Source organism: Mesoplodon mirus, assembly GCF_964341445.2.
Source record: "Mesoplodon mirus genome assembly, chromosome: 18".
In the NCBI taxonomy this organism is placed as follows: Eukaryota; Metazoa; Chordata; class Mammalia; order Artiodactyla; family Ziphiidae; genus Mesoplodon; species Mesoplodon mirus.
This window is the reverse complement of record NC_138994.1, coordinates 61,797,933-61,824,910: the sequence shown is the minus strand read 5'-3', so window position 1 is coordinate 61,824,910 and position 26,978 is coordinate 61,797,933. Positions and strand designations below refer to the sequence as shown.

Genomic DNA, 26,978 nt, shown 5'->3' with positions numbered 1-26,978 from the left:
AGACATTTTTTTTTTGATTTTTTTTTTTTGCGTTACGCAGGCCTCTCACTGCTGTGGCCTCTCCCGTTGTGGAGCACAGGCTCAGGACGTGCAGGCTCAGCGGCCATGGCTCACGGGCCCAGCCACTCCGTGGCATGTGGGAGCTTCCCGGACCGGGGCATGAACCTGTGTCCCCTGCATCGGCAGGTGGACTCTCAACCACTGCGCCACCAGGGAAGCCCAACATTTTTTTTTTTTTTAAATGTAACAGCTTTTTTGAGGTATAAGTCACATATCATACAATTGACCTATTTAAAGTGTATAATTCAATGGGTTTTAGTATGCTCACATACTAAAGAATTGTGCAACCATTATCATAATTAATTTCAGAACATTTCATCACCCCTAGAAAGAAACCCCATGCCCATTACTAGTCACTCCCATTTCGTCCACTTCCCGGCCCTGGGCAACCACTAATCTACTTTCTGTCTCTATAGGATTTGCCTATTCTGGACATTTCATATAAATGGTGTCCTAAAATAGACGGTCTTTTATGACTGGCTTCTTTGGCTTAGCATGTTTTCAAGATTCATCCATATTGTAGCATGTATGCATACTTCATTCCTTTTTATTGCTTAAAAATATTGCATTGTATGAATATACCACATTTTATTTATTCGGTCATCAGTTATTGGGTATTTGAATTGTTTCTGCTTTTTGGCTATTACGAATAATGCTGCTATGAACATTCGTTTACAATTTTTTGTATGACTGTGTTTTCTTTTTTAAATTTTATTTATTTATTTATTTTTGGCTGCATTGGGTCTTCATTGCTGCGCGCGAGCTTTCTCTAGTTACTCTGAGCAGGGGCTACTCTTCATTGTGGTGCAGGGGCTTCTCATTGCGGTGGCTTCTCTTGTTGTGGAGCATGGGCTCTAGGCGTGCGGCCTTCAGTAGTTGTGGCGCAAGGGCTCTAGAGCGCAGGCTCAGTAGTTGTGGCACACGGGCTTAGTTGCTCCACAGAACATGGGAATCTTCCCAAACCAGGGCTCAAACCCATGTCCCCTTCACTGGCAGGTGGATTCTTAACCACTGCGCCACCAGGGAAGTCCCATATGCAGTGTTTTTAGATCAAAGCTTTCTCATTGATGATATTAAAACAACCAGCTGGGGGCTTCCCTGGTGGCACAGTGGGTAAGAATCCGCCTGCCAACGCAGGGGACGCAGGTTTGAGCCCTGGTCCTGGAAGATCCCACGTGCCATGGAGCGACTAAGCCCATGCGCCAAAACTACTGAGCCTGCACTCTAGAGCCCGTGAGCCACAACTGATGAACCCGAGAAGCACAACTACTGAAGCCCGTGCATCTAGAGCCCGTGCTCCACAACGAGAAGCCACCACAATGAGAGGCCCGTGTACCGCAATGAAGAATAGCCCCTGCTCGCCGCAACTAGAGAAAGTCCGCACACAGCAACGAAGACCCAATGCAGCCAAAAATAAATAAAATAAAATAATATAAATAATTTTTTTAAAAAATTAAGAAATGCTTTAAAAAAATACAAAAATAAAACAACCAGCTGCCTTTCTTTTTTTCTTTCTTTTCTTTTTTTCTCTCTTTTTTTTTTTTTTGCGGTATGCAGGCCTCTCACTGTTTTGGCCTCTCCCGTTGCAGAGCACAGGCTCTGGACACGCAGGCTCAGCAGCCATGGCTCACGGGCCTAGCCGCTCCGCCGCATGTGGGATCTTCCCGGACCGGGGCACGAACCCTTGTCCCCTGCATCAGCAGGCGGACTCTCAACCACTGCTCCACCAGGGAAGCCCTATTTTTTTATTTTTTTACTTTTATTTTTTTTATTGAGGTATAGTTGATGTACAATATATGTTCCAAGTATACAACACAGTGATACAAAAGTTTTAAAGGTTATACTCCATGTATAGTTATTACAAAATTATAAATTATAAAATATTGGATATATTCCCTTTGCTGTACAATATATCCTGTTCAGCTACCTTTATTTTTGAAGGCATTGACTAAAATTAATTTTCATTACAGATATTTGTTCAAGTACTGTAGCACTTGGGATTGTCAGCTATGTAAGGGATGTGTGTGTATGTGTGTGTATGTGTACCTAACCACATATGGTTGAACAACTTTTATCAACTTTAGTTCATAAGCCTTTTGCAAACAGTTTCAATGACTGCTTGCTCATATATAATTTTTTCTTCTTTTAAAAATAGACTATTTTTTAGAGAAGTTTTAGGTTCAGAGCAAAATTGAGAGGAAAGTTCAGACATTTCCCATGTACACCCTGCCCCCACACATGCATAGCCTTCTCCATTATCAATATCCCCCACCAGAGTGTTACATTTGTTACAACTGATGAACCTACACTGACACATCATTATTGTCCAGAGTTCATAATTTACATTAGTATTCACTCCTGGTGTTGCACATTCTGTGGGTTTGGACAAATGTGTGATGACATATATCCACCATTATGGTATCATATAAAGTAGTGTCACTGCCTTAAAAATCCTCTGTGCTCCAACTAATTATGCTTCTCTCTCTCCTAAACCCTGGCAAATACTGGTCTTTTCACTATCTCAATAGTTATGTTTTTTTCCAGAATGTCATGTAGTTGAAATCGTATAGTATGTAGCTTTTTCAGATTGGCTTCTTTCACTTAGTAATATGCATTTAAGATTCCTCCATGTTTTTTTCATGGCCTGATGGGTGGCTCATTTCTTTTTAGTGTTGAATACTATTCCATTCTCTGGAGGCACCACTGTTTACTTATCCAGTTACCTACTGAAGGACATCTTGATTCCTTCCAAGTTCTGGCAATATGAATAAAGCTGCTATAAACGTTCCTGTGCACATTTGTGTGTGTGTGTGTGTGTGTGTGTGTGTGGACTTAACACACAAAACTCCTTTGGGTAAATACCAAAGAGCATGATTGCTGAATTGGTATGGTAAGAGTACATTTAGTTTTGTTAGAAACTGCCAAACTGTCTTCCAAAGTGGCTGTACCATTTTGCAGTACAAATAGCAGTAAACGAGAGTTCTTTTTTATATTTTTTAATATATTTCTTTATATATTTCTTTTTTTTTAATGGTATGATCTTTTTAAAAAATATTTATTTATTATTATTTTTGGTTGCGTTGGGTCTTAGTTGCAGCATGCGGGATCTTTTGTTGCAGCATGCGGGCTGTTTGTTGCAGTGCGTGGGCTTCTCTCTAGTTGTGGTGTGAAGGCTCTCTAGCTGTGGCATGCGGGCTCCAGAGTGTGTGGGCTCTGTAGTTGTGGCATGCAGGCTCAGTAGTTGCAGCTCATGGGCTTAGTTGCTCCGCAGCATGTGGGATCTTAGTTCCCCGACTAGGGATTGAACCCACGTCCCCTGCATTGGAAGGCAATTCTTAACCACTGGACCACCAGGGGAATCCCTATGTGGGTCTATTTCTGCATTCTGTTCTCTGTTCCACTGATCTATTTGTTCTTTTATAGATACCACAGTCTTGATTACTGTAGCTTTATAGTGAGTCTTGAAGTCAGGTAGTGTCAGTCCTCCAACTGCGTCTTTCTCTTTTAATACTGAGTTGGCTATTCTGGGTATTTTGCCTCTCCATATAAACTAAAGAACTTGTCAATATCCACAAAATAATTTTCTAGGGTTTTGATTGGGATTGATTGACTCTATAGATCAAGTTGGGAAGAACTGACATCTTGAAAAAATTGAGTATTTCTATCCCTGAACATGGAATCTCTCCATTTATTTAGTTATTTGGTTTCTTTCATCAGAGTTTTGTAATTTTCCTCATGTATATAATTTTGGACGTTGCAAACTGACCTTAGAAATTGTAACAAATAGTTCACCATATTTACATGGTAGGTCCAGGTTCAAATAAGCTGTGGGAACTGGGATCCAGAAAGCAGTACTAAGGAGCTCTCAAATTTTCTTGTTTGAAAGGGCACTTCTTCTTGGACTTTCATGTTTTAATGGAGAAAGCAGTAAAAAGTTACCAAATTCTGTACTTACTCTGCATTGAGGTCGTGTAACATGGTGTTTATCATAACAGCTCTTAGTTTCAAATCCTAGTTTTGTGACCTTGAGCAAGTTAGTTCACCTATCTGTGCCTCCCGTTTTCTCATATATAAAATGAAGAAATCATACCCTACTTCATAAGGTTGCTATAAAAGTTAAATAAGGAAATACATATATAGCACCTGTTATATAGTTTGTACTCAATAAATGGTAGCTAATAGTAGTTTGCCGTTATTGAATTTTCTCTCTCTAGGATTTTTAAGCTGTGTCAGAAACGACAAACAGCTATCAGTTTTACCAAATTGTACACTGAATTCGATCTGATGTAAATCTAGTTGTGATTATGATAAGGTAGTAATGTAAAAGGGTTTTGTTTGGTATTTGGTGTTTTTAAAAAATATTTATTTATTTATCTATTTATTTTGGCTGTGCCGGGTCTTAGTTGTGGCATGCGAACTCTTAGTTGTGGCATGTGGGATCTAATTCCCCGACCAGGGATGGAACCCAGGCCCCCTGCATTGGGAGCACGGAGTCTTATCCACTGGACCACCAGGGAAGTCCCTCGTATTTGTTTTTTAAATTAAGTTATGAAAGGAGTTCAAAGGAGCAACAGAATCAAATATATATTTAAGTGGTGGAACAATATTCCCTTCCACCTACTTCCCCATTCCCCTGCAGTCATCAGAATTCCATGCTTTGAGCAAAGGATGATACAAGTGAAAAGCTTCTGAGTTACAAGAACCTGAACTTTTAAGTTTCAGAAACCCAAAGCCTAAAAGATTCAAAGTATAAAGGTCTTGCCATGAACAGTGTATTTGGTAGAATAGACGCAGAACCAGGCTGCCTACTCCATTCTAGACTAATAGAGTGTTTATGGGCCCAAAAGGTTGTGGGAACAAAGGAATGTTATTCATGAGTATGAACATGGATCGTGAGGCAATAGGCCTGAGAGAGAGCCTACCTCAGCAAAGGGGCCAGCAGACCCAAAAAGGTCAGAAGGAGGAAGGCATCCCAATACCTAGCAGGGCCCAGGTAGAAATGAACACATGTCAGCTTGAATAGATGGCAACTAGAGGCCCCAATATCATGTCCATCTCTGGAATTTAGGTGCAGCTCAGGAAAAGTAGGAGAGGGACATTCTGCTTTCACTGAGATTAAGTGCCTTCCCATTGGGCAGAATGGTAGCTCAAAATAGGAATTAAGTGTAGTGATATAAAAATAAAATTAGGGCTTCCCTGGTGGCGCAGTGGTTGAGAGTCCGTCTGCCAGTGCAGGGGACACGGGTTCGTGCCCCGGTCCGGGAAGATCCCACATGTGGTGGAGCGGCTGGGCCCGTGAGCCATGGCCGCTGAACCTGCGCATCTGGAGCCTGTGCTCCACAACAGGAGAGGCCACAATAGTGAGGTGCCCGTGTACTGCAAAAAAAAAAAAAATTAATTAATTTCTTGCACTTCTGAGTTAAGCTCTTAAATCTATAAAAATCTAAATATGCTCCCAATGTCTTACTAGAATGTTTTGAAATGCAGTATCTTTCTTGGATCTGAAAACCTGTCTGCTGCCTTCCAAACATCATGACTAGAAAAAAGGTGTCATTGTCCATGATGCTGAGTACATAATTATATAAAGAGTAGATGTATTAACCATACTTTTGTAGAATTAAAATAGTACCTAGATATATATACTCAACAAAAATGTGTACTTATATTCACTAAAAGATATGCTCCAGAATATTCATAGCAGTATTATTTGTAATAGCTAAAAATCTAGAAACTAACCAAATGCCCATTGATAGTATAATGGAGAAAGAAATTGTGGTATGTTTAAAAAATGAAATAGTATGTAACAATGAGAAGGAGCAAGCTATATATGACAGTAAGACTACGTTTCACAAATCTAAGTTGGGTGGAAGAAACCATTCACAAAAGTACTAATGTATTATCCCGTTTATATCAAGTATAAAAACAAGAAAAACTATAAGTTAGCAGTGCGGATAGTAGTTATCTTGGGGGATGTGGTGGCTAGTGACTAGAAGTGAGTCTGAGTGCTGCTTCTGGGAAGTTAGTAACATTCTATTTCTTGATCTGGTTGAGGATTATATGGATGTGTTTGTTTTGTGAAAATTCATTCGTCTGTACTTATATGTGCCTTTAAAAAATGCTGTGGCTATTATGTACATGTTCTTCCTTATGTAAGTCCATTGTGCAGTTTCCAGTTTATGATTTGTCAAAAGCAGATAGTCAGGTAATGAATAAAAGTTAAGGACTTCGCTGGTGGCGCAGTGGTTAGGAATCCACCTGCCAATCCAGGGGACACAGGTTCGATCCCTGCTCCGGGAAGATCCCACATGCCTCGGAGCAACTAAGCCCGCGAGCCACAACTACTGAGCCTGTGTGCCACAACTACTGAAGCCCACGCACCTAGAGCCCATGCTCCGCAACAAGAGAAGCCACCGCAATGAGAAGCCCAAGCAGCACAACGAAGAGTAACCCCTGCTCTCTGCAGCTAGAGAAAGCCTGCACGCAGCAACGAAGGCCCAACGCAGCCAAAAATAAATAAATAATAAATAAATTTATATTAAAAAAGAATAAAAGTTAAGCCCTGAGAAATAGGATGATCAAAATTTAAAAATTCTTTTTACTTTACGTTATATTGATAGGTATTTTCTTCCACTTAAAAGATGATAGAGGGCCTCCCTGGTGGCGCAGTGGTTGAGAGTCCGCCTGCCGATGCAGGGGATACGGGTTCGTGCCCTGGTCTGGGAGGATCCCATATGCCGCGGAGCGGCTGGGCCTGTGAGCCATGGCCGCTGGGCCTGCGCATCCGGAGCCTGTGCTCCGCAACGGGAGAGGCCACAACAGTGAGAGGCCCGCATACCGCAAAAAGAAAAAAAAAAAAAAAAAAAAAAAGATGATAGATTGCTCAATATAGTAGAGCAATTTTGGAAAGACTCCTGAATTTTAAAGAAAACTACATTTTGGAATACCTAGTAGTTAAGATGATTTCTATGTATGGACGCTAAGGGGTCTAAAGTTACTTTATGAAGATGGACTTCCTTGAACACCGCCGCTCAGATAATGCAGCATTCACAGCATCAGTGAAATCTGAGCACTTTAAACCTGGCTGGATTGTAGACGGAGACTGCCATGTTAGACGTAGTACAGCTGTAGAATTAATACTCAAAGCCCCCATGCTGCACAGTTTTCCCATATGCTACATAAAAATGCTACGTAGTGTTACACTCACAAGCTGCTATATTAGAGTGCTAGCTGATTTTATGCCTTCAGCTTGCTTAATGTGTTCATTTATATACAACAGAGTTTTACGCCACATTGGTCAAACAATCTATTGCAAAATAGTTTACAGTAAAACTATAATAAATTTGTACAAAGTATTGGTTTAACATTAATTTTCAAACTATGAAAGTCAATGAACTATAAATCTGTAAATAAATTAGTAAAGCAAAAGACATAAATGACAAAAAATGGGTCACTGTGTTGTGTATGTGCTTTTTAGATAGCTCCGTGGGGAAAATATATAGGAAGAAGCGTCATAAAATTTAAAATTAGTAACATAAAAATAACGTAATGCACAAAGAAGTAGACTATCTCAACAAAGTTGTGAAGAAAACCACCCAAGAATCTGGTTCATAATCTTGACATACTGGCTTCACAATTCAGTTGAATGATACCCCCACAAAGGAAAGCATCTTCACACTCTTGCGCTTCCAAAGATTTCTGGAGGCAAATTGATAGCACAGTCTATTTAATTCTTAGAATATCATGTTTCTGTTTGTGTGCATATGTTTGAATATCTTTACTATTTGAAAGACCACATTGAAGACATCACCCTGGGAATATGATAGTCCAAGCCCCCAGTGGATGTTTGAATCCCCTCTACTACATGCTTTAAACAGTCACTCAGCCTGGATTTGATCACCTGCGGTGATGGAAACTCACTACCTCCAGTACATTTTGGTCCATTTGTTCTAGCCTTGACTGGTTACTTAGGGATTATGGCAATGCCAGTTCAGTCTCATTTTGTCAGACAAAACTTTTTTTCTAGAAGACCCTTTGAAACCCGATCTCAATGATGTCAGCTGGGCACAGGAGAGACCAAACAAGAGAGTCACTGTGTTAATGAGGATACCATCATCCTTGCTAAGAAAAAAACATAAGTCCTTCATTTTGACACATTTAATTGATAGCTGCTGTCTTCATTAGGGACTATTAGTGAGAAAAAAGTTGGGGTTTTCATTTGGAAAATTATATCATAAGGATGTACATTCCCAAGGATCCCTGAGATCCACTCTGATTGGACTAGTTTAGGTTTAGTTCATGTGCCCACCACTGACCCAGGGACCACGGGAATGGGATGTACTAGGCCTGGCCATGTGCTCTAACTCTAGGGTGATATCCTGTCAGATCATGTTAACTGTGACAGGGTGAGCAGTGAATCACAAAGGAAAGTTACGGCTGTGGCTAGGTCTACTTAGAATGTCGTGCAGGTTGTGTGCTGCACAACTCCCAGGGTGACCTTTCACACAATCTGCAATGTGATTGGCACCCCCTTGGAGTTGTGTGGTGCACAACCTATGCAGCTGTACGCCGTAACTCTGGCTGTGACTTGGAAAAGGAATTATTATGCTGGAGAGGCAAATTACAAATATCCACTGTTCTGATTAACTGTATTCGCTTATCTATTTGTTCCCAAAAGGCTTAAGAGGGTACTTTTTTGAAAAAAAAAAAAAGGTAAAAATTATTTTATTATTATTTTTTAAATCTTTATTTATTTATTTTTGACTGCAGTGGGTTTTTGGTGCTGTGCGCAGGCTTTCTCTAGCTGCAGCGAGCGGGGGCTACTCTTCCTTGTGGTGTGCAGGATTCTCATTGCGGTGGCTTCTCTTGTTGTGGAGCATGGGATCTAGGTGTGGGGGCTTCAGTAGTTGTGGCACACGGGTTCAGTAGTTGTGGCTCATGGGCTCTAGAGCGCAGGCTCAGTAATTGTGGTGCATTGGCTTAGTTGCTCTGCGGCATGTGGGATCTCCCCGGAGCAGGGATCAAATCTGTGTCCCCTGCATTGGCAGGCGTATTCTTAACCACTGCACCACCAGGGAAGTCCCCTATTTTATTTTTTAATCTAATTTTATTTTTTAACATCTTTATTGGAGTATAATTGCTTTACAATGTTATGTTAGTTTCTGCTGTATAGCAAAGTGAATCAGCTACATGAAAACGTGTATCTCCATATTTCCTCCCTCTTGCGTCTCCCTCCCACCCTCCTTATCACACCCATTCAGGTGGTCACGAAGCATCGAGCTGATCTCCCTGTGCCATGCACCTGCTTCCCACTAGCTATCTATTTTACATTTGGTAGTGTATATATGTCAATGCTACTCCCTCCCTTCGTCCCAGCGTACCCTTCCCCCTCCCCTTGTCGTGAGGTCCATTCTCTACTCTGTGTCTTTATTCCTGCCCTGCCCCAGGGTTAATCAGAACCAGTTTTTTTTTTTAGATCCAATACATATGTGTTAGTGTACAGTATTTGTTTTACTGTTTCTAACTTACTTCACTCTGTATGACAGACTCGAGGTCCATCCACCTCACTACAAATAACTCAATTTCGTTTCTTTTTATGGCTAATATTCCACTGTATATATGTGCCACATCTTCTATATCCATTCATCCATCAGTGGACACTTCGGTTGCTTCCATGTCCTGGCTATTGTAAATAATGCTGCAATGAATGTTGTGGTACATGTCTCTTTTTGAACTATGGTTTTCTCAGGGCATATGCCAAGTAGTGGGATTGCTGGGTCATATGGTAGTTCTATTTGTAGTTTTTTAAGGAACCTCCATACTGTTCTCCATAGTGGCTGTACCAATTTACATTCCCACCAGCAGTGCAAGAGTGTTCCCTTTTCTCCACACCCTCTCCAGCATTTATTGTTTCTAGATTTTTTTGATGATGGCCATTCTGACTGGTGTGAGATGATATCTCATTGTAGTTTTGATTTGCATTTCTCTAATGATTAATGATGTTGAGCATTCTTTCATGTGTTTGTTGGCAATCTGTATATCTTCTTTGGAGAAATATCTATTTAGGTTTTCTGCCCATTTTTGGATTGGGTTGTTTGATTTTCTGTTATTGAGCTGCATGAGCTGCTTATAAATTTTGGAGATTAATCCTTTGTCCATTGCTTCATTTGCAAATATTTTCTCCCATCCTGAGGGTTGTCTTTTCGTCTCGTTTATGGTTTCCTTTGCTGTGCAAAAGCTTTGAAGTTTCATTAGGTCCCATTTGTGTATTTTGGTTCTTATTTCCATTTCTCTAGGAAGTGGGTCCAAAACGATCTTACTGTGATTTGTGTCATAGACTGTTCTGCCTTTGTTTTCCTTAAGAGTTTTATAGTGTCTGGCCTTACATTTAGGTCTTTAATCCATTTTGAGTTTATTTTTGGGTATGGTGTTAGGGAGTGTTCTAATTTCATTCTTTTACATGTAGCTGTCCAGTTTTCCCAGCACCACTTATTGAAGAGGCTGTCTTTTCTCCATTATATAGTCTTGCCTCCTTTATCAAAAATAAGGTGATCATATGTGCGTGGGTTTACCTCTGGGCTTTCTATCCTGTTCCATTGATCTATAGTTCTGTTTTTGTGCCAGTACCATACTGTCTTGATTACTGTAGCTTTGTAGTATAGTCTGAAGTCAGGGAGCCTGATTCCTCCAGCTCCATTTTTCTTTCTCAAGATGCTTTGGCTATTTGGGGTCTTTTGTGTTTCCATGCAAATTGTGAAATATTTCGTTCTAGTTCTGTGAAAAATGCCAGTGGTAGTTTGATAGGGGTTGCATTGAATCTGTAGATTGCTTTGGGTAGTATAGTCATTTTTATAATGTTGGTTCTTCCAATCCAAGAACATGGTATATCTCTTCATCTGTTTGTATCATCTTTAATTTCTTTCATTAGTGTCTTATAGTTTTCTGCATACAGGTCTTTTGTCTCTTTAGGTAGGTTTATTCCTAGGTATTCTATTCTTTTTGTTGCAGTGGTAAATGGGAATGTCTCCTTAATTTCTCTTTCAGATTTTTAATCATTAGTGTATAGGAATGCAAGAGATTTCTGTGCATTAATATTGTATCCTACAACTTTACCAAATTCATTGATTAGCTCTAGTAGTTTTCTGGTAGCATCTTTAGGACTCTCTATGTATAGTATCATGTCATCTGCAAACAGTGACAGCTTTACTTCTTCTTTTCTGATTTGGATTGCTTTTATTTCTTTTTCTTCTCTGATTGCTGTGGCTAAAATTTCAAAAACTATGTTGAATAATAGTGGAGAGAGTGGACAACCTTGTCTTGTTCCTCATCTTAGATGAAATGGTTTCACTTTTTCACCATTGAGAACGATGTTGGCTGTGGGTTTGTCATATATGGCCTTTATTATGTTGAGGTAAGTTCCCTCTATGCCTACTGTCTGGAGGGTTTTTATCATAAATGGGTGTTGAATTTTGTTGAAAGCTTTTTCTGCATCTATTGAGATCATCATATTGTTTTTCTCCTTCAGTTTGTTAATATGGTGTATCACATTGATTGATTTGCATATATTGAAGAATCCTTGCATTCCCAGGATAAACCCCACTTGATCGTGGTGTATGATCCTTTTAATGTGCTGTTGGATTCTGTTTGCTAGTATTTTGTTGAGGATTTTTGCATCTGTGTTCATCAGTGATATTGACCTGTAGTTTTCATTCTTTGTGACATCTTTGTCTGGTTTTGGTATCAGGGTGATGGTGGCCTCGTAGAATGAGTTTGGGAGTGTTCCCCCCCTGCTATATTTTGGAAGAGTTTGAGAAGGATAGGTGTTAGCTCTTCTCTAAATGTTTGATAGAATTCGCCTGTGAAGCCATTTGGTCCTGGGCTTTTGTTGTTGGAAGATTTTTAATCACAATCTCAATTTCAGTGCTTGTGATTGGTCTGTTTATATTTTCTGTTTCTTCCTGGTTCAGTCTCGGAAGGTTGTGCTTTTCTAAGAATTTGTCCATTTCTTCCAGGTTGTCCATTTTAGTGGCATATAGTTGCATGTAGTAATCTTGCATGATCTTTTGTATTTCTGCAGTGTCAGTTGTTACTTCTCCTTTTTCATTTCTAATTCTGTTGATTTGAGTCTTCTCCCTTTTTTTCTTGATGAGTCTGGCTGATGGTTTATCAATTTTGTTTATCTTCTCAAAGAACCAGCTTTTAGTTTTACTGATCTTTGCTATTGTTTCCTTCATTTCTTTTTCATTTCTGATCTGATCTTTGATTTCTTTCCTTCTAACTTTGGAGGGTTTTTTTGTTCTTCTTTCTCTAATTGCTTTAGGTGTAAGGTTAGGTTGTTTATTTGAGACGTTTCTTGTTTCTTGAGGCAGGAGTGTATTGCTATAAACTTCCCTCTTAGAACTGCTTTTGCTGCATCCCATAGGTTTTGGGTCATCGTGTTTTCACTGTCATTTGTTTCTAGGTATTTTTTGATTTCCTCTTTGATTTCTTCAGTGATCTGTTGGTTATTAAGTAGTGTATTGTTTAGCCTCCTTGTGTTTGTATATTTTACAGAATTTTTCCTGTAGTTGATATCTAGTCACATAACGTTGTGGTCGGAAAAGATACTTGGTACAATTTCAATTTTCTTAAATTTACCAAGGCTTGATTTGTGACCCAAGATATGATCTCTCCTGGAGAATGTTCCATGAGCACTTGAGAAGAATGTGTATTCTGTTGTTTTTGGATGGAATGTCCTATAAATATCAATTAAGTCCATCTTCTTGAATGTATCATTTAAAGCTTGTGTTTCCTTATTTGTTTTCATTTTGGATGATCTGTCTATTGGTGAATGTGGGGTGTTAAAGTCCCCTACTATGATTGTGTTACTGTCGATTTCCCATTTTATGGCTGTTAACATTTGCCTTATGTATTGAGGTGCTCCTATGTTGGGTGCATAAATATTTACAAGTGTCATATCTTCTTCTTGGATTGATCCCTTGATCATTATGTAGTGTCCTTCTTTGTGTCTTATAATAGTCTTTATTTTAAAGTCTATTTTGTCTGATATGAGAATTGCTACTCCAGCGTTCTTTTGATTTCCATTTGCATGGAATACTTTTTCCATCCCCTCACTTTCAGTCTGTATGTGTCTCTAGGTCTGAAGTGGGTCTCTTGTAGACAGCATATATATGGCTCTTGTTTTTGTATCCATTCAGCCAGTCTGTGTCTTTTGGTTGGAACATTTAATCCATTTACATTTAAGGTAATTATCAATATGTATATTCCTATTACCATTTTCTTAAGTGTTTTGCATTTGTTTTCGTAGGTCTTTTCCTTCTCTTGTGTTTCCTGCCTAGAGAAGTTCCCTTAGCATTTGTTGTAAAGCTGGTTTAGTGGTGCTGAATTCTTTTAGCTTCTCCTTGTCTGTAAAGGTTTTAATTTCTCTGTCGAATCTGAGTGAGATCCTGCTGGGTAGAGTAATCTTGGTTGTAGGTTCTTCCCTTTCATCACTTTAAATATGTCCTGCGACTCCCTTCTGCTTGCAGAGTTTCTGCTGAAATATCAGCTCTTAACCTTATGGGGAGTCCCTTGTATGTTATTTGTTGTTTTTCCCTTGCTACTTTTAATATTTTTTCTTTACATTTAATTTTTGATAGTTTGATTAATATATGTCTTGGCATGTTTCTCCTTGGATTTATCCTGTATGGGACTCTCTGCGCTTCCTGGACTTGATTAACTATTTCCTTTCCCATATTAGGGAAGTTTTCAACTATAATCTCTTCAAATGTTTTCTCAGTCCCTTTCTGTTTCTCTTCTTCTTCTGGGGCCCCAATAATTTGAATGTTGATGCATTTAATGTTGTCCCAGAGGTCTCTGAGACTGTCCTCAATTTTTTCCTTCTTTTTTCTTTATTCTGCTCTGCAGTAGTTATTTCCACTATTTTACCTTTCTGGGCACTTATCTGTTCTTCTGCCTCAGTTATTCTGCTATTGATTCCTTCTAGAGAATTTTTAATTTCATTTATTGTGTTGTTCATCACTGTTTGCTCTTTAGTTCTTCTAGGTCCTTGTTAAACATCTCTTGTGTTTTCCCCTTTCTCTTTCCAAGATTTTGGATCGTCTTTACTATCATTATTCTGAATTCTTTTTCAGGTAGACTGCCTATTTCCTCTTCATTTGTTTGGTCTGGTGGGTTTTTACATTGCTCCTTCATCTGCTGTGTGTTTCTCTGTCTTCTTATTTTGTTTAACTTACTGTGTTTGCGGTCTCCTTTTCACAGGCTGCAGGTTCGTAGTTCCCGTTGTTTTTGGTGTCTACCCCCAGTGGCTAAGGTTGGTTCAGTGGGTTGTGTAGGTTTCCTGGTGGAAGGGACTAGTGCCTGTGTTCTAGTGGATGAGGCTGGTTCTTGACTTTCTGGTGAGCAGGACCGCGTCCAGTAGTGTGTTTTGTGGTGTCTGTGACCTTATTATGATTTTAGGCAGCCTCTCTGCTAATGGGTGGTGTTGTGTTCCTGTCTTGGTAGTTTTTGGCATAGGGTGTCCAGCACTGTAGCTTGCTGGTCGTTGAGTGGAGCTGGGTCTTAGCGTTGAGATGGAGATCTCTGGGAGAGCTTTCACCATTTCATATTACGTGGAGCCAGGAGGTCTCTGGTGGACCAATGTCCTGAACTCGGCTCTCCCACCTCAGAGGCTCAGGCCTGACACCCAGCCAGAGCACCAAAACCCTGTCAGCCACATGGCTCAGAAGAAAAGGGAGAATAAAAGAAAGAAAAAAATAAAAAAAATAATAATAATGTTATTAAAATAAACAATAATTATTTAAAATTTTTAAAATTAAAAAGTAATTTAAAAAAGAGAAACAAAAGAAAAGAAGAGAGAAACCAAACCAAAAAACAAATCCACCAATGATAACAAGCACTAAAAACTATACAAAAAAAAAAAAAAAATGGACAGATAGAACCGTAGGACAAATGGTAAAAGCAAAGCTCTACAGACAAAATCACACAAAGAAGCATGCACATACACACTAAAAGAGAAAAAGGGAAAAATATATATATCATTGCTCCTAAAGTCCACCACCTCAATTTTGGGATGATTCCTTGTCTATTCAGGTATTCCACAGATGCAGGGTACATCAAGTTGACTGTGGAGATTTAAACCGCTGCTCCTGAGGCTGCTAGTAGAGATTTCCCTTTCTCTTAGTTGTACACGCTGCTTCTGGGGTTCAGCTTTGGATTTCCCCGTGCCTCTGTGTGTAGGTCGCCTGACGGCATCTGTTCTTCACTCAGACAGGACGGGGTTAAAGTAGCAGCTGATTAGGGGGATCTGGCTCACTCAGGCTGGGGAGAGGGAGGGGTATGGAATGCAGGGCGAGCCTGAGGTGGCAGAGGCCAGTGTGACACTGCACCAGCCTGAGGCGCGCTGTGCGTTCTCCCGGGGAAGTTGGCCTTGGATCACGGGACCCTGGCAGTGGCGGGCTGCACAGGCTCCCGGGAGGGGAGGTGTGGGTAGTGACCTGTGCTCGTACACAGGCTTCTTGGTGGCGGCAGTAGCAGCCTTAGCGTTTCATGCCCGTCTCTGGGGTCCGTGCTGATAGCCGCGGTTTGTGCCCGTCTCTGGAGCTCGTTTAGGTGGTGCTCTGAATCTCCTCTCCTCGTGCACCCTGAAACAGTGGTCTCTTGCCTCTTAGGCAGGTCCAGACTTCTTCCCGGACTTCTTCCTGGCTAGCTGTGGCGCACTAGCCCCCTTAAGGATGTGTTCACGCAGCCAACCCCAGTCCTCTCCCTGGCGTCCGACCTCCGAAGCCAGAGCCTCAGCTCCCAGCCCCCGCCCGCCCCAGCAGGTGAGCAGACAAGCCTCTCAGGCTGGTGAGTGCTGGTCAGCACCGATCCTCTGTGCGGCGATCCCTCCGCTTTGCCCTCCGCACCCCTGTTGCTGTGCTCTCCTCCGTGGCTCCGAAGCTTCTCCCCACCCAACCCCTGTCTCCACCAGTGAAGCGGCTTCCTAGTGTGTGGAAACTTTTCCTCCTTCACAGCTCCCTCCCAGAGGTGCAGGTCCCGTCCCTATTCTTTTTTTTTTTTTTTTTTTGCGGTACGTGGGCCTCTCACTGTTGTGCCCTCTCCCGTTGCGGAGCACAGGCTCCGGAAGCACAGGCTCAGCGGCCATGGCTCACGGGCCCAGCCGCTCCGCAGCATGTGGGATCTTCCTGGACCGGGGCACAAACCTGTGTCCCCTGCATCGGCAGGCAGACTCTCAACCACTGCGCCACCAGGGAAGCCCCGGTCCCTATTCTTTTGTCTCTGTTTTTTCTTTTTCCTTTTTCCCTACCCAGGAACGTGGGGAGTTTCTTGCCTTTTGGGAGGTCTGAGGTCTTCTGCCAGCATCCAGTAGGTGTTCTGTAGGAGTTGTTCCACGTGCAGATGTATTTCTGATGTAATTGTGGGGAGGAAGGTGATCTCCACGTCTTACTCTTCCACCATCTTGAAGGTCTCTCTCTTGAACTTTTGAGTGTCTAAGAATAGAGGAAATACTGACTCTCCCCCACCATCTGCTTCATCATCTGCCCTTGCCCTAGGTTGAAGGCACTGTACTGGCCAGAAAAGCTGAGTCATATCCCAAACACAGAGGAATGACCAGCTCTCTAGGAAAACTAATAGAATTGGGGAAGCGGTGGCCAAAGGAGACTTTAGCCATAATTCTAGTACTTGCTTTTTTGCAAAGAGAATGTATTTCAGTATTGCTCATATAATTAGAAATATTGGGCTAAACAAAACCCATAAGCACCTGAGTACATTTTACTATATTTCCCACTAACCTTTAACCTTTATTTATCACTTAACAATCTTTTGCTGGTTTTCTTACTGGGCTTAGATGGAATTCTGTTTTCTAACTCATCTAAATACTTGTCTCAGAGTAATGTCCTTTGCAAGGTTCACATAGAAACTTCAGGACTTGAGGCTATTTTACCACCAAATGTCTACTCTGGCTTGTCCTGTCACAGTCACTACCCATCAAGTGACCCTGTTTGGGGGTTGGGTTAAGTAATGAGGTGTCCTGCCTCAGCTTCCGCTTCTTGTTTCTTCCCTCCTTCCTCTGTATGGTCCTGTAAGGATATCTCCAAACAAGGAGCCTCTGAGAAAAAGAGCATTTCACTGAAGAATCCAGCTACCCCAGCTATTAGTTTCTCATACAGCATAGGATCACCCCTTTAGCAACTGGTAATCTGCCTCTGAGAGAACAATTTATAAAATCTTCATTTAATCCAGAAACTTTTTTCTAAAAGGGTCAACATATCTAGCAGAATAAATGCTATCTTTAAGTCAAAATCCAATATTGAAGCCAAAAACATTTTGAAAAAGAACTATGTAATGTCTTTTTATCACAGTTCACTAAGAAGAGAGCAAACGGAGATGGGTTTAGGTCTAGGTTTGCTAAAAGGAAGGACCTTCTCAAAATATAGATTATATATCAAAACAGGTTATTAGAGATTGCCTTCCTTGAGGATCTTTAAAAATAGAATAGATAATTATTCTTCTTGAATGATTTAGGTGCAGACATTAGAAGCAAGAACTGAAATAAATGCTCTCCTTCAGTACCCTATGGTTTGTCTAACCTATGATTTCTGACCACCCTTGTCCCCACCCACTGGCTTTATCCCAGGTCATCGTGGCATAGCAGAGATGTGGAAGTTGATGAGAAGTAGACACTGGTAATGACATTTGGGCTACTTCACCACCAGAATTTAGAAGAAATGATTACGGTGCTCTGTCGGTCCACCAACTGAGCCGTTAGTGTAAGCTAGCAGTACAGCATAATCCTTCACTTATTTCTAGAATCTTGATGAATCCATCAATCCATTCTTGAACAAACGAAAGAAAATAGGTAACCCATCCCCAAAGAAATATGGTAAAGCTGGGATTCCAATCTGAGCATAATATTGATCAGAACACAACAATGATATTCTTTTCTTCATACTCCTAGATGATGTCCAACTCTTATTCAAAGTGTAATACATACGACAGTTTTAGAAAGGTGTTTGGTTTGTGGTGTACATTTATTGAAAATTCTATAGGATGCATGTGATCAGCATAAATCTCATAATATGAATTAGTTTTTCAAGAAATGTACCTTTCTTCATTTTTATTTTTATTTTTTATTTTATTTTTGGCTGCATTGGGTCTTCTTTGTTGCGCGCGGGCTTTTCTCTGGTTGCGGCGAGCGGGGGCTACTCTTCATTGTGGTGCACGGGCTTCTCATTGCGGTGGCTTCTCTTGTTGGGAGCACGGGCTGTAGGCATGCAGGCTTCAGTAGTTGTGGCACATGGGCTCAGTAGTTGTGGTTCGCAGGCTCTAGAGCACAGGCTGAGTAGTTGTGGACACAGGCTTAGTTGCTCCGCGGTGTGTGGGATCTTCCCAGACCAGGGCTCGAACCCATGTCCCCTGCATTGGCAGGCGGATTCTTAACCACTGCACCACCAGGGAACCCCCTTCTTCATTTTTATACAACTTAATTTCTCTCTTTCTTTAGTATCATTCTGCCAAGTGACAGATACTAAATCCTAGTCAGTTTAGGGTTCCCACTGCTCTTCTCCTCTGACATCTGGGGCCTTATATAGTGCCACAGCATCAGGGTGGGGATGGGTAATGTCTTGCTCTTGTTCATCAGTCTATGCTAGCATCTGCTGGAGTGTACCACACCCTGTCCAGTTCCTCTGTCTTTGGCCCAAGTGGCAGTTCCATTGTCTCTCTTCCTGACTGCAGAGCCTCTCTGGATACACTCTCTTTCCCTACTTCCATGTTCCCTCACCATTCCTGGACTCAGAAAACTAGGTGGGGTGTCTAAGCTTCTGCCCTAAGTCTGTGTTATTCTCAGGTGTGTGGAAAGCATTATGCTTCTCTCCACACCACACTGAGGCCCGAGGGATGCTTCAAGGCTGCCTCTGTCCCACCTGCCAAGGCACAGATATCTCCTCTATGCCCTCACCGTGCTGGGTGAGGAGGACTCTGGTATCTTGAAACCTCCTTGGGCTCTATCTGGGGATGCACCACAGGTTTCCTCTACCCCGTTCCTCACGCCACACGGGGAGAATTGGAGAAGGACCCCGAACTCTTTCTTAGGAACCCACCAGTGTCTAAACCTTCTTCTTTCCTTCGGATTTTCTCTCTTCATCTTCCAGTCCACGTAAACTTTATTTAGTTTCAGAGGTGGCACCTACAGATCTTCCAAATTGTCCATGCTCAGAGAGCCTCAGGGTTTGGGTTTGTCATATTCAAAAACCTTTTCTGCTGTAACAGCTCTTCTCCAAGGTAATCAGTGCTTCACAGTGTAGCTTTCAATGGGGGTATAACTGAACTAGCAGGAATTATAAACATATCTGTCAATATATCAAAATATGGTGCCCCACTATACTGTTATAAAAAAATTAATGACAAGAGGCAGTGAGAGCTGGAAGATTTCAGTGCCAGGTAAGAAGTAGAGCATCCCCTTCTCTCTCTGTCTCTCTGTCTGTCTCTCTGTCTGTCTCTCTCTCTCTTTCCCCCCTCTCCCCACCTCTGGTACCCAGCTGTTTCTTTTGGTTCAGTCTGATTTTAGTTTTTACTGCACTCTCAGGCAGGTATCTATTACTACATCAGTTGAGGTATACTTGATTGGCATCTGGAAAACCCTCTCCTGGGAAAAGGAGAGTATATTTCTCTGCTACTTCAGGGTTTGAGTTAGAGCCTAATCCTAAATCTTGAGAGAGAGTGTCCCTCAGTGGGTGCATGATGGCTGCCCACATACCCTTAGATAGGAAAACTGGCAAGAAAAAAGTAGAAATAAATGAATCTCCCCTTGGAAATTAGTTCTTTCAACAGATTGCGTTAGCACTTGGAATCACTGCCTTAACTACTAAAATTGATTAAATTAGCAGCTCTGTATTTTGCCAAGATTTTTATAGGCTTTTTCCCCCCTTCTCAACAAATTAAAACCTGGCTTGGAGGGGAGTGTAGTAGACTGGAGACATTTCTCCTCCTGTTGCTGGGGATGCTGGTGTAGCAAGCTTTTGACAGTTTTTAAAGAGAAACATTTAATTCTTGATTACTACTCCTTATATGTCTTATATCAGGACTGCAGTATGGGTATGTGGGAGGAAAACTGATGTAACATTGAAGAGTTTAATAAATATTTGTAATTTGGGGTTTTTAAATCATTGATTCACAGAAGTCTATTATTATTCTTATAAAAAAGAGAATTATTTCATGTCAAAGGTTATGCTAGATCTTTTGTAATATGTTAATGAGTTGAATAAAATATTCCATGATATAAATGTCAGACCTAGTGCAATCTAACAAATTTAAAACATTTTTAATTTGTCATAAAATATAATAACTGCTAACAATCATATTCACTGTGCAAAATGATAACACTCTCCAAAATTTAGAAAAGATATAATGTTCAACTTAAATAATGTAACAAAAGGATGTGGTAGAATGAAGAAGTATGTATTACGATGTTCAAAGTGATGTTATAATCTTGACTCCAATTCAAATGAAACACATATTTTTACTACTGTACTCGCAACATTTGAAGTATGCATTTTTGCTTGTGTTATAATTGGAAGTGAAAATAGGACACACACACACACACACTATATATATATATATATATATATATATATATATATATATATATATATATATAAATGATCACAGCAATTTTTTTTTAAACTGACATGAATAAAAGCCCGAAAGGAAATCCAGTGAAGTATTATTAATGTTATCTTTTGGATGGTGGGTATATAAACACGATTTTTTATATCTTTCTCCTTTTTGACACTCTCAAAATCTTCTATAATGAGGATGTATTTCTTTTATATTGACCAAATGAATTAAAAACTCTACTTTTAAAAGTAAGTATTTATTTCCCACACTGTCACTTTTGTTTATTAAGTACAATCTTTTCCTCCTTTATGCTCCTCATGATTGTTTGGGAAGGTGGTTTGAGCAAGAATTAAAGGCTAAAGTGGACTCTGAGATGCATCAATCTGCTCCCTACAGTGTTACTAGGAAGCAGGTATCAGAGCAAGGATCAAACACACTTTGGTCTTCAAAGTAATAAAGACACTGAATAGTCATAATTTCAGTTTAACTCTCCTCCCTCTTTGAGTAGATAGATGGCTTTGCCTTTGAACTGCCCACTGTAAGGATCCAGGTGTGTAAACGCTCAGATCTTTCTAAGGTTGACAACTGCTTCCCCTCACATTTCATTTGACACAATGATTTCAGTGTAGGAATGTCATGGTGTAAAGGGGTAGGGAAATATAAAGTGCTAAAATACGGTAAAGCACTACAGCTAAAAAGCTGTGGAGTTGCCTGTTGATTGCTGAGGTTTCTGCAGATTTTATCTGTACACCCAGTGAATTCTACTGATGAGGAAAGTAATAGAACCTGAACAACTAGGATCAAAAGGAGAGGATGTCTTTGATCATCCATTTGACTGAAAGTAGTAGTCACAATTTACTTGAGTATTTTGTAGGTGCTAAACTCATCCAAAATAACTCTTTCTCATCTACTTTTAATGCAGTTGTTGGCATTGGTTTGTACAAAAAAATGTGTTTAAGAGTCTAGGAAAACAGGGACTTCCCTGGCGGGCCAGTCGTTAAGACTTCGCCTTCCAATGCAGGGGGTGCAGCTTCAGTCCCTGGTCAGCTAAGATCCCACATGCCTCAGGGCCAGAAAACTAAACATAAAACAGAAGCAATATTGTAACAAGTTCAATAAAGACTTTAAAAATGGTCCACATCAAAAAAATCTTGAAAGTAAAAGCATCTAGGGGACTTCCTTGGTGATGCAGTGGTTAAGAATCCGCCTGCCGGTGCAGGGGACATGGGTTCGAGCCCTGGTCCGGGAAGATCCCACATGCCACAGAGCAACTAAGCCCGTGTGCCACAACTACTGAGCCCGTGCTCTAGAGCCTGCGAGGCACAACTACTGAGCCCACGTGCCACAACTAATGAAGCCTGTGCGCTTAGAGCCTGTACTCTGCAACAAGAGAAGCCACTGCAGTGAGAAGCCCGTGCACCACAGCGAAGAGTAGCCCCCGCTCGCCGCAACTAGAGAAAGCCCGCGGTCAGCAATAAAGACCCAACGCAGCCATAAATAAATAAATAAGTAAATAAATCAGTCAGTCAGTCAGTCAGTCAGTCAGTCTAGGAAAACAGGCAAATGCGTACCTTCTATTTCCCTACCACTATTTCTTCAGCCTCTATTCCCCAGCCCTATAACTCTAAGAAAAATCACTATTTTATTAAACTTGTATTGAGAGACTTAGGGGAAATCCCTAGTGCTGTCTCTCAAAGACCATCTTTAAAATTTTATAAATAAATTATTTAAATGAATCTCCAAAGATTGTTTCATTGTTTCCCTGTCAGAGAGGAGACCTTGGGTAATTATTTAAGATGTTAAGTAAAAGAAAGATCCAATGTATACAACAAGATGTAGAGTAGAAATCACAAAAATATAGGTTTCCAGGACAGAATGAGCCTTGATGGGTGCCCCACTTGAGAGTGTTCAAAATATGATATAGCTCTGAAGCCTGCCAAAAAAGACTCCCACCTATTTTTTTTTACACTAACACCTTCTGCACCTTACAGAGTCCATGTGTTAGGACTAATTGACCAGGGCAGCAAGGAGGGAGAGGACAGGCTGGAATATTGGCTAAATGGGAAACTTTCTAGGTCTGGAACATGGTCAGGAGTGGATAATGACCCCCAAGTTCTGACAGGTGCAGTCAGTCAGGCCCAGGCAGATGGAGGTACAGGAGTGGAACCAAGAGTAAAGAAATGGTAAAGAGTTGGATAATGAGTCTACCTGTAAGAAGGATTCTAAGAGCAGAGAGAGACCTGGTAGCCAGAAAGGGGTGGAGGGTTGGAATGGATAGACAAAGACAAAGTCAGGATCAGTTCCTCCTGTATAAAAGGGTGATAGTAATAAAAACCACCCTCAAGATATTGTTGAAAGAATTAAATGAGGAAATGCCTGGAGAAAAAAAATAAACCAAAACCTCACCAGGTAACCAAAAGTGGATCCAGAGCAAGAAAGAGCATAAAAGAAATAAGCAAAGTAGATGCCCAGAGTGGATGTCCAGGATTCTTTGGTTTTTATGTGCCCAAGTTTTCTAATTAGTGCTCCTTTTCATTTCTAGAATCTCAAAGCCTTCTGAAACGGGTATGTTTCCTGTCATACCTTCCAGCTAACACCAACTCTACAGAAGTATGATTTCATCACCACAACTAAAGTCAGGTTCTACATAGCAAAGCTATTAATGCAGCCCCCAAATAATGTATATCAATGGCAGTTTGTTTTCATCTGCTTACTATTAATTCCCCATAGGGGAATAATCTTTTAAGCAAGTACATCATCTCATACCTGTTCATAGTTTCTCAAAGCCAAAGGGATCATAAAAGACAGAATAGTCCAACACAATACCTGAACCATCTATAATATCCCTGTATTTGTTGTCTGGTGCTACATAAAAAATTACCCCAATATTTATCGACTTAAAACACAATTATTATCTCACACATTTCAGAGTGTCAGGAATCCTGGAGTACCTTAGCTGGGTGGTTCTGTTAACCAAAAACTGCGTTCGCTCCTTGGTGGGTGTTGAACCAAAAGATACAACCAAGCCAAATATGGGAAGAAGGGACTTCTCTGGTGGTCCAGTGGCTAAGACTCCACGCTCCCAATGCAGGGGGCCTGGGTTCGATCCCTGGTAAATAGATCCCATATGCCGCAACTAAGAGTTCGCATGCCGCAACTAAGACCTGGTACAGCCAAATAATAAATAAATAAATTAAAAAAACCAAATAACAAATGGGAGAACACTAGGGGGATCTTTCCCAAAGCAGTGTCTCCCCAAACAGCAAAATTGAGGAAGTTTTAAGCTAAGGTACATGCATATTCATGAAAGGGCTTGGGCAGTCAACAGAGTCCAAGCTTGAGTTGATTGAAATCACAAGGATCAGAAAAGGTCAACATCATCATCCCTTAGGTTCCAGTTGATCTAGTGGTTGAGCACTTCAGGCTAATCTTTACCATTGAAACAGAACTGAGAGTCTTTACAATTGATATATTATCTTAGCTGTTGTTACTTCTCTTCCCTGATAATAGCCATTTGCTTCTGCATTCTTTTGTTCCCTTAAGATCATTAATTACTGAGACCTGTTCAACGGTAGCATTGTGGCCAGGCTTAGATCACAAAATGGCTTAGGCCAAAAATGGCTTCTCTTATGTCAAGAAAGCCTGTGTGATGAAGGTTCCATAAAAATGCCAATAATTTGGGGTTCAGAGAGCTTCCAGGTTGGTGAACACATCCATGTACGTGGAAGGTGATGCACCCTAACTCCACAGAAACAAGCTCCTGTGCTCAGGACCCTCCCAGACCTCTTCCTATGTATCTCCTCAGCTGGCTGTTGTCTGTATTCTTTATCATATCTTTTATTATGTAATAAACCAGTAAATATAAATGTTTCCCTGAGTTCTGTGAGCCATTCTAGCAAATTATCAAAGCCAAGAAGGGGGTCATGGGAACCCTGATTTATAGCCAATAGCCAGTCTGTCAGAAGTAAAGGTGACAAGCTAGGACTTGTGATTGGCATCTGAAGTGTGGGGGGAGGGCAGTCTTGTGGGACTGAGCCCTTATCTTGTGAGATTTGATGCTAACTCCAGGTAGATAGTTTCAGAATTGAATTATAGGACACCCAGGTGATGTCACAGAAGATAGCTTTGTGGTGGAAAAACATCCACACATTTGGTGACTAGAAGTGTAAGAAGTGAAGTGTTCTGTGTGAGTAGTAAAGGAGAAACACACAGGAGGGAAGGGTGAGTTTTTCCTACTCACATGCATAGACCATTATCACTCACTTTAATTCTTAGGTTGTAAGTAGAGGGCTGAACCTAACTTTCTTGGATTTCCTAAACATTGGAAATTTCCTAAATTCCTGCATCTATATATCTATCTATCTAACTACCTACAACTTTATTGAGATGTAATTCACATACTATACAATTCAGCCACTTAAAGTGTACCATTCAGTGGTTTTTAAGCATATTCACAGATTTATGCAACCATCATCACTATTAATTTTAGAACATTTTTATCACCCCAAAAAGAAACCTCATACCCATTTAACCCAGTAAGCACTCCCCATTGACCCCAACCCCCTAGCAGCCCTAGGCAACCACTAATGTACTTTCTGTCTCTATAGATTTATCTGTGCTGGACATTTCCTATAAATGGAATCATATGGTCTTTTGTGATGGCTTCTTTCACTTAGTGTAATGTTTTCAAGACTCATCCATGTTGTAGCATGTATCGTTTTTTCATTCTTTCTTATTGCTGAATAATATTCCGTTGTATGGATATACACATTTGTCCATTCATCAGTTAATGGACATTGTATTGTTTCCATTTCAGGGCTATTATGAATAATGCTGTTATAAACATACATATACGAGTTTTTGTGTGGATGTATGTTTTCATCGCTCTTGGGTGGAATTGTTGGGTCACATAGTAATTCTATGTTTAATCTTTTGAGGGACTTCCAGACTGTTTTAAAGTGGATGAACCATTTTACATTCCCAACAGTAGTGAATAAGGGTTTTAGTTTCTCCACATCTTCATCAACACTTGTCATTATCTGTTTTTTGACTCACATAATGATGGGTGTTAAGTGGTATCTCATTATGGTTTTAATTTGTATTTCTCTAATGACCAATGTTGAGAATCCCTACGTTATGAGTATGTTTACATAATGTTGAATGTTCCCTAATGACAAACATCTTTTCATTTGCTCTTGGCCATTGTATATGTTTGGAGAAATGTCTATCCAGATCTTTTATTCATTTTTAGGTTGTTGGTTATTGGTCCTTTTTTCCTTTTTTTTTTCTTTTTTACTCTCTTAACTTTCATATATAACATACAGCACAGTTAATTATATTTATCATCTTGTACATTACATCCCTAGTATTTATTTATCTTATAACTAGAAGTTTGTACCTTTCGACTGCCTTCATCCCATTCTCCCTTCCAACACCCCTACTGGTCTTTTATTATTGAGTTGTAAGCATTTCTTAATATATTCTGGATACCAGTCCATTATCAGATATATGATTTGCAAATATTTTCTCCCATTCTGTTTGTTGTCTTTTGTCTTTCTTAATGGTATCTTTTGAAGCACAAAAGTTTTTAATTTTTGTGAAGTCCAACTTACCTTTTTTTTCTTGTCAGTTGTGCTTTCAGTGTCATACCTAAGAAGGCTTTGCCTACCCCAAATCACAAAGATTTATTCTTGTATTTTCTTCTAAGAGTTTAATAGCTTTAGCACTTACATTTAGGTATATAATCAGTTTGAGTTGATTTTTGTGTGTGGTGTGAGGAAGGGGGTCCAACTTTATTCTCTTGCATGTTGATATTCAGTTGTTCCAACATCATTTGTTGAAAGACATTTTTCCTTTTAAATTTTATGTTATTTTGGGTAAATATTAATACTGTCTAAAATTTGTTGAGCACTCTGTATGTGCTAAGCACTGTCCCAAGGCTTTTACATATGTTACCATATTTAACCCTTACACTAATCTAAGGGACTTTATCTCCCTATGAGGCAGTGATTGGGGAAACAGGTATGGAGAGAAGAAGGAAGCTGGATGTTAATTGCTTCTCAATGGCAGAAGGAAGAACTAGAAAAAGGTAAACCCAGCTCTTTTATTCTTTTCCTTGCTTTTAATAACAATGGCAGTGACTAGACTCCCTGATGTGGATGGAATAATGTTAAGGGAAAAGCAAAAGCGAAGGATGGGATCTATTCAAATTCTACTTTGCTGCCATCAAGAAGAATGGTATACTGATCAGAAAAGGTGATAAGATGTTTAAGAGACAAGCAATGGTGATGGTGATGCTTAGA

The 26,978-nt window shown here is 40.3% G+C and overlaps 1 protein-coding gene across 1 annotated transcript in view; it reads left to right on the top strand.

Moving 5' to 3' along the window:
• Positions 1–26,717, top strand: part of LOC309793056 (uncharacterized protein) — a gene marked incomplete at its 5' end in the record, with an annotated part of 50,309 nt that extends 23,592 nt beyond the window's left edge. Inside the window, one exon of the mRNA XM_082603229.1 lies at positions 26,679–26,717. Within this exon, the coding sequence (XP_082459355.1) occupies positions 26,679–26,685 (7 nt within the window). The 3' untranslated portion in view covers positions 26,686–26,717. The remainder of the gene's footprint in view (positions 1–26,678) is intronic.
• Positions 26,718–26,978: the final 261 nt, after the last annotated feature.